Source organism: Pelophylax lessonae (assembly GCF_965119305.1).
Source record: "Pelophylax lessonae genome assembly, chromosome: 9".
In the NCBI taxonomy this organism is placed as follows: Eukaryota; Metazoa; Chordata; class Amphibia; order Anura; family Ranidae; genus Pelophylax; species Pelophylax lessonae.
Genome location: NC_138776.1, coordinates 238,431,780 through 238,447,586, shown reverse-complemented (window position 1 = coordinate 238,447,586; position 15,807 = coordinate 238,431,780). Strand labels below are relative to the sequence as shown.

The 15,807-nt window shown below is 45.6% G+C and overlaps 1 protein-coding gene across 1 annotated transcript in view; it reads left to right on the top strand.

Annotated features, from left to right (window-relative positions):
* Positions 1-15,807, top strand: part of LOC309564337 (membrane-spanning 4-domains subfamily A member 4D-like) — a 43,047-nt gene that overhangs the window by 21,156 nt on the left and 6,084 nt on the right. The window contains exons 5-6 of the mRNA XM_082268963.1: positions 3,945-4,055; positions 5,585-5,707. Of these exons, the coding sequence (XP_082125089.1) occupies positions 3,945-4,055; positions 5,585-5,707 (234 nt within the window). The remainder of the gene's footprint in view (positions 1-3,944; positions 4,056-5,584; positions 5,708-15,807) is intronic.

Here is a 15,807-nt window from a genome sequence, read left to right as displayed (position 1 = left end):
CTCTCTTTCCCCAGAGTGAAGCAGGAACAGATACAAGCTCTTTCAAGAGCTTAGTGATTATTCAAGGGAGTATTAAGAGCATAGCAATCCCTTATAGCAGATTTCCCTTATAAGAGACAGGACTGTAAATTGAGGGTGAAGTAGAACTCTTTATTGAACCCACTCACACACATTATATACACTATAAGGTCAGGTGAGTCTGATTACATTAGCATATGCACATGGAATTGTATACAGAAACAGAACTAATTATCTAGCCATCTGGACAGAATGATGTGGGCTCATTAACATTTAACAATGGGACAGGCAGACTTAACACAATCCACATCCCACCTCAAAACAGACAATAGGACAAGACTGCCAGTGACAGTCTGTCCGTCTCCCACATTGAAGTACATGGAATACACATCTAAGTATTGCTATGATTATTTAGGAGTCAGACTTCATGGCAACAGGCTATAGGTCCCACAGTGTAAAGTGGGATTAAATCTTCATATTTCTTGAGAGACATTGTAGATAAATATTACTCTCTCATTTGAAGTTATCCAAACCATATTCCCAGTGTCCCTTAAGTATCTGTCTTACACTCCCAATGATGGGGAGTACCGTCACACAACCAAAAACATAAATGTATTTTATTGGGATTTTATGTGATAGACCAACACAAAGTGGCACATAATTGTGAAGTGGAAGGAAAATGATATATGGTTTTCAAATTTTTTTACAAATAAATATGTGAAAAGTGCGGCGTGCATTTGTATTCACCCCCCTGAGTCAATACTTTGTAGAACCACCTTTCCCTGCAATTACAGCTGCAAGTCTTTTTGGGGATGTCTCTACCAGCTTTGCACATCTAGAGAGGGACATTTTTGCCCATTTTTCTTTGCAAAATAGCTCCTTGCCCGGCCTGTCAGTTTATGTGGACGGCCATGTCTTAGTAGGTTTGCAGTTGTGCCATACTCTTTCCATTTTTGGATGATGGATTGAACAGTTCTCCATGAGATGTTCAAAGCTTGGGATATTTTTTTATGACCTAACCCTGCTTTAAACTTCTCCACAACTTTATCCCTGACCTGTCTGGTGTGTTTCTTGGCCTTCATGATGCTGCTTGTTCACTAAGGTTCTCTAACAAACCTCTGACAGCTTCACAGAACAGCTGTATTTATAATGAGAATAAATTACGCACAGGTGGACTCTATTTACTAATCAGGTGATTTATAAAGGCAATTGGTTCCACTCAGGGCTCAAGTCCTGCAGGAACACATGGGTTCCACAGCAGGAACGCTGTTCCCATTAGCAGCCGCGTCCTGCAGGCAGAGCTGCTGTCAAGGGGGGACCACAATCCCCCGCTGTGCATCTATTTAGAGAAAAAAATGTCTCCGGGCCCTCTGTGTTTAGTGGGAGTGGGGGACAGTAAGTGGACTTTTTAATCAGTTTCGGGTTTAGGCGGATTAATCCACCGCAGCGCGCTTCACAGTTGAAGCCCAGTCACCAGCCTCTTCAGTATGAATTCACTGTGACAGGCTGGGAACACGGCGGCGTATTGATCAGCCTGAACCCGAAACTGATAATAAACTGTCCTCCGCTCCCACTCAACACAGGAGGCCCGGAGACATTTTTTTCTAAATAGCTGCACAGGTGGGGGATTATCTAATTGGTGGACAGGATTCCCCGTTTGCTCTACCTCGCCCTCCAGTTCCCTCCAGCCCTAGTTGCCCGGCTCAGTGGTGCCCAGAAGGAAGAGGACCAGGTGTACCAGCAGTGCTCAGCTGGTCCCGGGCTCCCATCTCCAGGAGGAACCACCTGCAGGACAAGCACTGCACCCAGGCCCCAGGTAGAAGACGGCGTCCAGACCAGGTACTGGGGGGGGGGGGAACTAACAATGATGCATTTGAATTCCTATCTTAGCACTGGTTCACATATGTACAATGACAGACATTGCATGTTTTTCATAGCGCACTGCTGTTCAAATCACATGCGATGTGTGTGCGATGCAAATTCAGCCATACAGATTGTATGGCTGAATTCGCATCGCATTCGGAAACAACTCGCACAGGACCCTTTTTTGGGTCCGCACCGGAATCAGATTGCATTGGTGTTCACACCTATGCGTTCCGATTCATGTCCGAACTGACAGTTCGTAGTCGTACTGCGATATGTGAACTGATCTGGGGGTGTCGTTTCCTTTGTATTGACAGCCCCGGCAATTCGCATATGGCAGTGTGAACTGCCTGCGAGTTGAATGCAATGCGGGAGCCCGCAGTGGATTTGCAGGGTTCCCGCATCACATATGTGTGAACCGGGACAAATACCAAGCATGTTTAGAGTGACACATCTAAGGGGCATTGCTGTAAATTAGGATACACTAGTGTTGCCCTCTGAAGAGTGAATCACAGGGGATCACTTTTCAGAGGGTGTTTGCCAGTTGGCAAGGAAGCATTATGATGCCTCCTCACCATCTAATTTAATCCTTAAAAACCTGCACCACCTATAAAGGTTCCCCCTTATATCAGGGCCCCCCCTTCCTTAGTGCATTCACTCTGTGAAGGTGGTCTCTGGTAACCAGAGTCCCCCCTACATCAGAGTTCCCGGTATTCCCCTTTACATCAGTCTGCCGGATTCCCCCTTACAGTGCAAGGGGGAACTCTGTGGAAGCTGATGTGAAGGGGAGCTCTGATGTAAAGGGCAATGCTGCAGAACCTGATATAAGTGGGAACACAGTGGACTCTGATATAAGGTGGTCTCTGGTCACCAGAGCCCCCCCCCCTTATATCAGAGTTCCCCTTTAGATCATGATCTGCAGAATTCCCCTTTATGTCAGAGTTCCCTTGCACTGTAAGGGGGAATCCTGCAGACTCTGATGTAAGGAGAAACTCTTTGCTGGCTGGGTTATATTAACCTGACCTTTGTGTAAAAGGAGAGCTATGGCTTTTGTTTAACTTAAACACATTGCTAATAGCGCTAGCTACATGTTTATAGTTAGAGTATTGATATTTGCACTGTTTAGCACAGAATACGGGTATTTTAGGTACTTTTTTGCAATCTCAGTGGGGGGGGAATCTTGGGTGAGTTCCCACACTTTTTATCCCAGGACTTGACCTCTAGTTCCACTAGATTTTAGTTAGGGGTATCAGAGTAAAGGGGGCTGAATACAAATGCATGCCACACTTTTCACATATTTATTTGTAAAAAATTTTGAAAACCATTTATCATTTTCCTTACACTTCGCAGTTATGTGCCACTTTATGTTGGTCTATCACAGAAAATCCCAATAAAATACATTTACGTTTTTGGTTGTACGTTGGCAAAATGTGGAAAATTTAAAGGGGTATGAATACTTTTTCAAGGCACTGTTTGACACACAGGCACTTGCACTTGTCCCGCTTCACCCGAAGTAGTTGCTGGAAATATGCCTGGGTTCTTTTTCCCAGTATTTGCCCCACAGCCAGGCACATAATGACGGTCATTCTTTGGCTCAATAACAAGTCCAGGGGTGTTCTGTTTGGTGTTTTTTTTAATTTATGGGGTAACTGGGATAGGGTTGAGGGAATTTGAGTTTGGTACTCCAAAAAGAACTATATACAAGGTGAGTACGGTAAACTTTTTTTTGTAAAACTTAAGCAAAAGTCCTTGCAAAGGCAAACTGTGCACCTGGCTTTGTAGTAGAAGCTGCACAAAGAAGTAGATAGACTGAGCTCTTCAGGACAGCAGCCAATGTCCCCTTTACACAACACACAGCTGACTCTCTAGCACCAGGGGTGGTGGCAGGAGCCCAAAAGTCTCTAAGAGCAGGTACAGCCATCAATACTCACAAAATGTCCTTGGAAAGTTGGTTGCCTCCTTCCAATATCCATGTGATACCTTTCTTCTGTGATACCAGACTAGATTTTCAGATGACAGCCCCTCAATCAGCTCTCTGTAACTTCAGCATCCTGGCCCCTCAGGTAACCCAGCTAAAGCCTCAAGAACAGCAAGCATATAGCAGAAAGGCCAGCAAGAGCTCCAGGCTGGATTTCTCCTTTCCAGGACAAGACCTGGAAGCTCTGTGTCTCAGAGTATTTATACAGCCTTCCAGCGGACTTCAGGGGCACCATCCCTGGGATTGGCAAGTGCTGTATAAATATTCATGCTTAGTGGCAGCTGGTGCTCCATTGGCTGGGGGGGTAGCAGACAAACCACACCATACCTTCCCCCCCACGGACCACACCAGCTGGCACACCATAACCCCCCCAGGTCGCCGGCTCACTGAACCTGGACATGTGGAGGGCAGGCAGCAGCAGCGGAGGCGGCGGGTTCCCCCTCAGTCTCCTGGATCCCCTCCCTCCTCCTTGGCCAATGGCATGGCTTTTCCTTTGGGCCAATCTCGAAATGTGACTCAGGACCCGCTTCCTGATTGGCCAGGAGGAGAATCTGTGTGACAATAGCGAATATTCATTTGCTATTGTCACACAACTGGGTGGGCTCAGGGCACAGTGCTCTGCGCCCCGAGCCCACCCTTTTTTGAAGCCTATTAGAGCCTCTGGCTCTAATCACGTGCTTAAAAAAAAAACAACCTAGGAATACATGCGTCCGGCGCCCTGCATGTAGATTAGGATGCATGGATAGGGGGGGGGGGGGGCGGCACCCCTGCGCCCCCAATGGACGGGCTGCCACTGTTCATGCTGCTTCAAGGGGGACCTACAGTTCTCTGGAAAGCAGACAAAGCAATCAAACCATCAGATGAGACACTGAAAAGGCCTAACTAATCATGCAGCTGCACTGATAACAGTGAGCTAGAGCTAAATTTGCCTAAAGTGGGGTACACTAGTAGAAAATCTGCCGAAAATTCCCATCCGAGGTAAAATCGTACAATTTTTGGCTAGTGTGTACACAACTTTCAGCAGCCGATGCCGACATTTTCAACGGAAAAAAAAACGGAAGGACAAACACCAAAATTGTTATTGTCCGTCCCCAGGTGACCAATTTTCGTTTAATGTGTATGCAGTACATCCGCGAAAAGTCGGATACGAAAGACCACGCATGATCTGAAGTTGCTGGCGACCCAGAAGTCTAGGAACAAATGTCCCAAAAATAAAATAAAAAATCGGAAGAGAAATTTCGTGAACATTATGCACTGTCAACTAAAAACAGTTATGACCACTGAGCATGAGAGAGAAAATTCGGAGGATATTTTGTCCGATTTTCGTCAAGTGTGTACGAGCCTTAACCCAGAAATTGGAGCCTCCATTGAATACAATGAGCCAGCACTAAATCTACCTAATCCTAACACCTATCTAATACTAAATCATAGGGGCTTCTATTTTACCCTGCCTTATTTTTAACAACTTCAGTGTTCTAGCCACAAAACACTCCCCACTCTAGATTATGCTAGCAAAGCAGTAGCCTTGAAAAGCTTCAATGTTCTAAGAACAATTTCCAAATGCTTAGAAAACATTTTGAACAATATCTTGGTGGGCAGTCATCCTAAAACTCTAAAAACTGTGGCCATTGCTCTTTTACCTAGATTTTAGTCAAACAGTATCTTATGACTATTACTAGTATTACACATGATTTAGCAAAGGTCTTGTGTTTGTGTATTGTACAGGTTGGTGGATATTTCATTAACTCCATCCTTCTGCTGACGAACCTTCTGCTGTTTTGTACATCTATAGCTGTGTCTGTATTTGGATGCCGTTCTCTGAGTCATGCATCATCCATAGTCCCTCAGGTGAGAGAAGCATGGTCCTTGGTTGGGCTTAAATAAGATGCTATCAGACATTGAATATCTGGATGAGCAGACTGAAGGGGTTGAGGGTAATGCAGACATATCCTCCAATCTAAAGCTGCAAAGGTAAAGTTCGGAAGTAATTCCAGTAGCTGTATCCAGTGCGGTATTTTGGCCTAGGCCAACAAGGCCCAGGCCTAGGGCGGCACTTTGCAGGGGGCAGCAAAAAAGCCACCCCCCTCCACCTGAGACTCTTTTGGCCACTGGTTGCTAGACACACCTCCCTCTCTCTCTCTCACTTACCCCCCCTCTCTCTCTCTCTCTCACTCATCCCCCTCTCTCTCACCCCTCCTTTCTCTCTCACCTCTTTCTCTCTCACCTACCTCTCTCTTTCTCTCTCACCCTCCTCTCTCTCTCAACCCCTTCTCTCTCATCCCCCGTCTATCTCACCCCCTCTCTTTCTCTCTCTCTCACCCACTCTCTTTCTCTCTCATTCCCCCTCTCTCTTATTCCTCCCCCCCTCTTTCTCTCACCGTCCCCCTCTCTCTCTCTCCCTTTCATCCCCCCTCTCTCTCTCTCTCATCCTCCCTCTCTCATTCCCTCTCTCTCTCTCACCCCCCTCTCTTTCATCCCCCTCTCTCTTCCTCCCCCTCTCTCTCATCCCCCCTCTCTCTCCCTCCCTCACCCACCCCCTCTCTCTCTCTCATCCCCCCTCTCTCTCTCCCTCCCTCACCCACCCCCTCTCTCTCTCTCTCTCTCATCCCCCCTCTCTCTCTCCCTCCCTCACCCACCCCCTCTCTCTCTCTCATCCCCCCTCTCTCCATCCCTCACCCACCCCCCTCTCTCTTTCTCCCACCCCCTCTCGTGAGATCTCAGGGGTTCATGCTGAGACTTAGAGTCCTTCAATTTTGGAGGGAGTCACATCTGTTAAAAAGGAAGGAGTGGGGCAAATTTACATAGGATGGGGAAGGGGGCGCCCAATTTTAGTCTTGCCCAGGGCAGCACAAAACCAAAATACACAACTGGCTGCATCATGGTCTATGATCTTTCCTGGCCAGAGAGAATAAAGATCAATGGGGTATTTGAAGGCACCGTTACCTTATCTCCCATTTACTGGGAAGAATGAATATCAAGAGGTATCTGTTTCTGCATAAAGAGTGTTTCTAGGGTTCTAAAAGATCTGGGATGTGCCTGGGAACCTAGATTGAAATGTTTTAGGTTTTGTAATATACCACACTATAAAGAAGGCTCCAACTTTGCATACAGGCGGTGGTTCCGAAGATGTTATAAGCAGGGCTTTTTTTCTCAGAGAATAGGTGTAGGAACTCCCCCTTTCTGGGTCAATTCTTGTCTATGCCCCCTACCCACCTCCGAGCACCGTTTTTTGATTCAACCCCCCCCCCCCCCACTACCTCTTAGTGCCACCCCCTTTACAGAATACAGAGCCAGGTATCATTTTGTGGTGCTAAGTAATTTGTATGGAATTTGGTGATGATAGCAAGAAAAGCAGTAAAAAAGATCCCCTGCATCCAATAAACCCTCCTCAGCAACTACAGATCGCCCAGCAGCCAGCGTAAACAGACCATTTCCTTAACAGTAGGTCCTATCCAGCAACAATTGACTCTTCAGCATCATAAGCCCCCCTCCAGCAACAATTGACCTCCCCAGAAACAATAAACAACCATGCAAAAATAGATCCCCTCCAGCAACAATAGATTCCCCAGCAGCCAGTATCAATAGACCCTCGAGCACACCCCAGCACCCTATGCCATTAAATACAGTACCATTCAGTACTGAAGGTGCTGGAACTACGTTCCCCTGCGTTCCCGCTGAAAAAAAGCCCTGGTTATAAGACACAAGAGTGAGTAGACTAGGTATAACAAAGGTTGCTGCTGGCACTTAAAGCTGATCCTGGGCTTTAAATGTGTGATAGGGTTTGATAGTGCTGCGCTACCTTTTAAAGTGCAATAAATGTGTAAAGTGCAAATGGATTACCATATGTGCAAAAGATGCTGGATAAATAATTAAATATACTCGTGGATCAAATAATAAATAAATTTATGTGTGCAAAAATGCAAATAAATAACATAACATAATATCACCTAAATAATATATATAAAATTCTTACTCTTAAAGCAATATATATCATAAAATATGAAAAGTGGTGTAATAGAGTGCTAGTATTACATACTAAAATATAAACATGAGTGATAGTGCAAGTGGCTGTGGGAGTAAATCAACTCCACTGACTATAAGCATAGACTGGAATCTGGTGAGAAAAGATATGTTCAGTGAAGTAATGGAGCTGAACAGCTCCACTAGCTGAAAATCTAAACATAAACGTGAAAAAAGATGAAAAAAATTGGTGATAAGTGTCCACAGCCTTAATGTTAAATCACATCCATGAGTTGCTTCATATACAGTATGTCTAAATTTCAGAATATGTGATATATTCGGGACATATTTTTTTCAGTCATGCAGATTGAATCTTGTATGTCCACACAAAGGAAAACATGCATGTGATGAAAGCCCTCTAAGTGCTGTAATAGTTGCAGAAAGTGAGGGTGAACTACCGTGCTGGTGCCTCCAAACTGTGTGCCTGGCCTCTCACCTCTCACTTTCTTGCAAGAAAGCCTTATAAGTGAACCGGTTATTCAGAGGGTCCTGGGGGGGGGGGGGGGGGGCTCTCATGGGGTGTGCTGTCTCTCTCCTCTCGGTTCTGTGTCTTGCTCTCAGAGTAAGGGGTATAGACAGAGACCACTCATAGTGTAGTATTTCAAAATGTATTTTATTAAAAAAAATATAGTGACTCACATATCATAACGACAGCATCGGCGTCTGTCTTCGTGTGCGTGTAATCGCTTCCTGGTTGTGTCACTTCCGGGTGCGCTCCGACCTTCCCTACGCGTTGCGTCACGTGCTTCGTGACTTCTTCCAGGGTCCCAAAGATGTAGAAGTACTGTACACACATGTTGACAATGAGTGTTCAAATCTAGAGAAAAGATGAGTATGTCATCCAGATAAACAATGACACAAACATATAAAAGATCAGAAAAAATTTAATTAACAAAATTCTGGTAGATGGATGGGGTGTTACACAAGCCAAAGGGCATTACAATATATTCATAATGCCCGTCTCTGGTGTTAAAAGCTGTTTTCCATTCATCACTCTCACGAATCCATATGGCCATATTTCCAATCCAGAGAAGGGGAGTGTTTCTGCAACCATGGAAGTCCAAAAATGACAGGACTAGAAGACTTAGGAAGGATCAGGAAGGAGATTTTCTCAAAATGAAGAACACTGACATGCAAAGTTATGGATGTGGTTCAGAACCGTAGAGGTCCTAAGGCTAAGGTAGAGCCAAGGTAGAGCTATTGACTGCTGATACTTATAGAGGCATTGCCAAGGGAGCGAGAGGAATGCCCAATTCAGTAGCCAAGAACTGCTCGATTAAATTCCCGGTTGCCCAAGAGTTTACATAATACGAACCTTGATACGAGTTCAGGGCCCAAAGAATGGAGACAGGTATGATAAATCAAGGGAAAGTGGTGGAATTCAGGTCTCGCTCCTGGAAGCAGACATCGATTTGGATGCTAAGGGTGATCAGCCAGGGTGGAGGGTGGGTATGGTTCTGCCAGCTAGTTCATCCTTAATACGATCCACTAGACCCTTCCAATAGGCTGCTGTAAGGTGCAGGTGCAAAACTAAACTGCATATTGGCCAACAGTCATGTTTCCTTGATGAAGCCGAAGAAGAGCTCCAGAAGCGGATGAGGTCCTGCCAGGCACATCGAAGGTGTTGCTAAAAGCTTGCAGGAAGGCAGAGAGACTGGAAACAGTAGGATCTTGACACTCCCACAGTGGCGAGGCTCAAGCCAGAGCATCTTCTGAAAGGAGTGAAATCATGTACGTCACCTTGGTACGATCAGTAGGAAAATAATGTCTCAAAGTGAATAGAGAGCTGATTGATTAAGCCCCGACAAGCTTTAGGTTCACCAGAAAAGCAAGGCGGTGGAGGCAGCTGGAGTTTCGAAGCACGGCCCTCCACTGGAGGGACCGTGGGAGCCAGAGCAACAGGAGCCTGAACGGAGGTTGAGGAAGTGGGCACAATCTGCAGCTGATCCAAATGGGAGGAAATTTCCTGTGGACACTGCATTATTCATTCTTGATTGGCCTGCTGGACATCAACTCTCTGAGCAAAACACTGAAGTTGTTCCAAAAGAGGCTGCGGTGCCTCCGAGGAGATCATAGCCTAAGCAAACTCTCAAGCGTCTTTGGTAATGAGCCCTTGTGGATCGCCTACTCAGGGTTCCCCAGGATGCAGAGTATAGGCCCCAGCCTGCTTCTTCACCAGTGCCCCTGATGGTGGGGATGGACTTACAGCAAGCTGGAACAAGGTCGCAGCCCCCAGGTATGCCAAGCTGAGAATGTGGAGACCACACACATGTGCAGAGTACAAGCAACAGGAAATCCAGGAGACAAGCCGAGGTCAGGGCGAACAGCGAACAAGCATAGATGGAAAACGAAGCCGTGGTTGGTTCACGGCTAGTCACACACAGAATACACAAGAGACAATACACATTTGCTTAATGGGAGCTCAGAGAACTGTGAAGTTGCTCAGGCAATGTGGGTTATACTGAGCATGTCTTATATAGGCAAGCAAACTAGGACGTGGGCCAGGAAGTGATGTAAGGGAAGGAAGTAAAAGCCCATAAAATAGCAGGCGACGCCTATAGGTGAGCACAGCCAAATCTCACATGTGAAAGGAATCAGGGTAGAGAAGCAATGCAGCAAGGAGGTAAGAATACACAAGCAGGAAAGAAAGAAAGCAAGAAAGAAAGAAAGACTACTGTACTGTGCATCCGTATATACAAAATAGGAAGAGACATTGAAAAAGTTTCCAGGTAGAAAGTATAATCATACTGGTTATGGTGTGGTGGGTTAAAACGAGCCAAAGGTCCACCACTGAACCAGTATAAAGAACCATAATGACTTCTTAAGGCAGACAGTTTCTGCATTTCTCAGTTCAATAGTAAATAGGGTGTTAAAAACATTAACCACTTCCGGGCCGCCGCAGCCAATCAGCGGGTCCGCAACGGCTGCCGGGACCTGCCGATCGTTTGGTGGAATGACAGAACGGCGGTCTGCCTATATAAACAAGGCAGACCGCTGTTCTGTCAGAGAGGAATAGAGAGATTTTGTGTTTCAGCTGAGCTGAAACACAGATCTCTCTTGTCCTCTAGTACATCCAGTCCCAGTACAGTTAGAAAGCACTCCATAGGAGCACCCTTAACCTCTTGATCACCCCTAGTGTTAACCCCTTCCCTGCCAGTGTCATTTATACAGTAACAGTGCTTTTTTTTTAGCACTGATCACTGTATTGGTGTCACTGGTTCCCAAAAAGCATCACTTAGTCAGATTTGTCTGCCGCAATGTCACAGTCCTGCTAAAAATCGCTGATCGCCACCATTACTAAAAAACAATAAAAAAAATAAAAAGTCCATAAATGTATCCCATAGTTTGTAGATGTGATAACTTTTACACAAACCAATCAATATAAACTTATTAGGACTTTGTTTTACCAAAAATATGTAGCAGAATACATATTGGGCTAAATTAATGAAAAAACTTGATTTTTTAAATTTTTTTTTATTGGGAATGTTTATAGCAGAAAGTAAAAAATGCTGTTTATTTTTTCAAAATTGTCAGTCTTTTTTTGTTTATAGCGCAAAAATTAAAGACCGCAGAGGTGATCAAATACCACGAAAATAAATCTCTATTTGTGCATTTTTTTGGGTACAGCACCACACATGTGCAATTGTCAAAGCTACGCAGTGCCCTATCGCAAAACAATGGCCTAGTCATTAAGGGGGGTAAAACCTTCAGTCACTGAAGTGTTTAATATCCTTAAAAAAACCATACTAACTAGTAGATATGGGCTCAGGCGTGTTCAGGATCCTAGTCCCAACCCACCTGCCCAATCCCGCCAGGAAGCCGACACTGCACACCGCTAATCACAGGCAGGGAGACATTTCCCGGTAGGCGGCTGCACAGAGTGGGAAATGTCTCACTGCCTGTAAATAGCGGTGTACAGTGTTGGCTTCCCAGCAGGATCGGACAGGTGGGTTGGGACTAGGATCTTGAACACGCCAGAGCCCATCACTACTATATAATTTGTCCCCTATGTCCCAAATTCCCTTTACTTTTCAATCTTTATTTATTAAAGGGGTTGTAAAGTTAGAAGGTTTTTTATCTTAATACATTGTATGCAATAAAATTAAAAGCCTTCTGTGTTCAGCAGTCCCCCTAATACTTAACTGAGACCCCAGCAATGTCCCCAATGCCTCAGCTGTCCGGGACTCTCACTCCTGATTGGCTGAGACACAGCAGCGGCGCCATTGGCTCCTGCTGCTCTCAATCAAACTCAGTTAGCCAATCAGGAGAGTAAGGGGGCGGGTCCAAACCACAGCTCTGTGTCTGAATGGGTACACGGTGCTGCAGCTCGGCTTGGGTACCCCCATAGGAAGCTGCTTGCTGTTGGAGAACTCAACAGGAAGGAGAGGCCAGGAGCTCCAGCAAAGGACTTGAGAAGAGGAGGATCCGGGCTTTCCCCTGCACAGAGGGTGGAACGTAAAATATGTTTGTTATTTTAATAGAAAAAAAAACAAGACTTTACATTCACTTTAATTTTTCAAGTAGACAAGATTAACAACATAAAGATAATAAAAGTCTCTCAGATATTCAAAACAATGAGACACATGAGTTATCCACAACAAGTATAGTAGAGATCCAACATCAAATAAAATAGATAGAGAACCTGTATATCAACAAATTTGACAATGAAAAATCTTCGAACAAGCAATCATCAAACAGCAAACGTATTTGTTGTGGTAAGGATAGGTGAAATCAAGGACAGAACAAGCCATAACATCCATACTGGTGGGCATAATGGGAGTGTTGCATTGTAATGAGATCTTAAATAGGCACAAACCGTCATCATTACAGGGGGGAAAGAAAAAAAAAGGGGGGGGGGTTAAAGTTTAATAGGCCCATTCTAGATACCTGACCTGAGAGTACAACCTCATTATTGAAAGAAAAAAAGGGGGAAAAGCCAAGTTGCCAACTGCAGTAAGGGTGTAGAGTAAAGGGAAAGAAAGTAAGGAACGTTAGAGTCAGTGGCGGCCCGTCCATTGAGGTCACAGGGGCGCCACCCCCCCTATCCATGCGTCCGGCCCCCTAATCTACATGCAGGGCGCTGGACGCATGAATTCCAATAGGGGATTTTTTTTTTTTAAGCACGTGATTAGAGCCAGAGGCTTTAATAGGCTTCAAAAAAGGGTGGGCCCAGGGCGCAGTACACTGCGCCCTGAGCCCACCCAGTTGTATAACAATAGCGAATGAATAGAAAAAGGTATGTACCAAATAAATCGGTTACAAAAGTGCGCTAATACAACAAGAGAACAAAATGTCCATATAAGTGAAATCAAATAAATCAATCTTGTGAAATAAAGTATTTTCATCCAAAGAAAATGATTCCTAAAGTGATGACCCTGGCGGAGATCTTGAGTCTTTTTAAGTCCTGCCCGCAGGTTTTGGCCTGCTTTGGTGAATGGATAGTGTAGGGAAAGCATTCCCATCCTCAGGAACAATACTAGTGGTAGGGACAGGTTCTGCTGGAGTAAGGTAAGCTCCAGCCTTTTGTCTGGACATCAGCAAGCTGCTTCTGGGTTGGACCAACCAGGCCACAGTCAACCCCCGTCAGCAGGTGCAGTCTTCAGCTCAGGCCTACAAACGCTGCTCTCTGCTGCATTGACTGTAGGTACCTGGTCAGGTGAGCTTTCCCACTGGGTTGTTGTACTGTTTGCTAGTTCTTCAATAAACCTGTTAGTGTACTCCAGGTTACTGCCGCTGCACCACGCTGAACCTACCCAATACTATGATTAAAGAATTAGCTTAATTTTTTTTCAATTCTGTTTTTCGAACTTTTATAGAAACATTACAGACAAAAGAAAATAAACCTCCCCCAACAAACCAGGTGAGATAAGAAAAAAGCAAACAAAAAGCACCTCTGAGTGTGAACTGTACATATAGAAATGTATTAAAGTAAATGTAGACTCACATTAAGGTTCGAAAGAAGATGCATGTGGGATGTTGTGCCCAATAAGATATGTGTAGGAGTAGGGGCACTGCTGCCCATGTTGATGCCGTGTCGCGTCTCTCCCCAGGTCCTCCTGAATCCATCCGGAAACGGAGTACGATGAGAAACCCCCAGCTGAAAACTAGGGTTGAGATACACATGGAAAGCAATATCGCTCCTCTTTTCAAAAAAAAAAAAGAGCGCGCATTGTTCTCTCTCATCCAGTGCGCATGCTCTGAAACGTGTTGCGGACTTGTGACGTCAGAGGAGCGACATTGCTTTCCACCGTGCGTCTCAACCCTCGTACCCAGCTGGGGGTTTTTCATCTTACTCCGTTTCGGGCCGGAATCAGCAGGACCCGGGGAGAGACGTGACACGGTATCAACACGGGCAGTAGTGCCCCTACTCCTACTGACGTCTTATTGGGCACAACATCCCACATGCATCTTCTTTCGAACATTAATGTGAGTCTACATTTACTTTAATTAATTTCTATATGCTTAGTCCACACTCAGAGGTGCTTTCTGTTTGCTTTTTTCTTACATGTTTGGGGAAGCAGCTTCTACTCCCCCCAGTAGGAACTGACTTCCATACATCAGCGCCTAACCATTTTTATATTAATTGTAACCAGGTGGGATAGCCCACACAGGGAAGTACCGGTCAGTGTAACACAAATACATAATTTAGTAGGATATTGGCTAAATCTCAAGGTTAATTCTCAAGTTTAAAACTATATTGTATGCTGCTGTAGGTGTGAGTATATTAACCACTTGCCTACCAGGCACTTTCACCCCCTTCCTGCCCAGGCCAATTTTCAGCTTTCAGCGCTCTCACGTTTTGAGTGACAATTGCGTGGTCATGCTACAATCTACCCATATGAAATTTTTATCATTTTTTTCACACAAATAGAGCTTTCTTTTGGTGGTATTTAATCACCTCTGGGTTTTTTATTTCTTACAAAAAAAAAAAAAGAAAAAAACAGAAAATGTCTTATTTCTGCGAGTAAATTTTGAAAATAAATACATTTTTCTCCTTCACTGATGTGCGCTGATGAGGCGGCACTGATGGGCACTGATGAGGTGGCACTTATGGGCAGTGATGAGGTGGCACTTATGGGCACCGATGAGGTGGCACTGATGAGGAGGTACTAATATGCCACACTGATGAGCACTGATAGGTGGCACTGATAGGCGGCACTGATGAGCACTGATAGGTGGCACTGCTGGGCACTGAGAGGTGGCACTGCTGGGCACTGAGAGGCGGCACTGACGGGCGGCACTGATGGGCACTGAGAGGCGGCACTGCTGGACACTGATGGGTGGCACTGATGGACACTGACGGGTGGCACTGATGAGCACTGATGGGCGGCACTGATGAGCAGCACCATCAGTGCCCACACTCAGTGCCCATAGTTCTGCTAGTCAGTGCCTAGATGAGCAGGCACTGATGGGCACTGACTGGCAGCACTATGGGCACTGATTGTGGGCACTGATGGGGGGCACTGATGGCGGGCACTGTGGGCAATGATGGTGGGCACTTATTGTATTTTATTTACCTTGTGTAATCAGGGCACTGGTGATCAGTGCCCTGATTACATTTTTCTGTGTCCCCTAACCACTGATCGGCTCTCCTCTTCCTCACACTGCAGTCTCTGTGTGAGGAAGGAGAGCTGACGATGAGTGATGATCTCATATGTTTACATATGAGATCATCTCTCATTGCACGGTCCGATCACGTGGTAAATGGCCGCTGTGATTGGCCATTCACCACGATCTGTGAATGGCTGTGTCCAAGGGACACGGCCGACACAGATTTTCCCTGATGCGCACTCGCGGGAGCGCGCGGGGAGCCTGTCACTGGGAGGCAGTTTAAAGACGGCCTCCCGGAAATTAGAGCCCGCGCTGTAGCCGTCTTTCGGCTATAGCACGGGCGGGAAGAAGTTAAGCAACTCATAGCGAAAATGCAT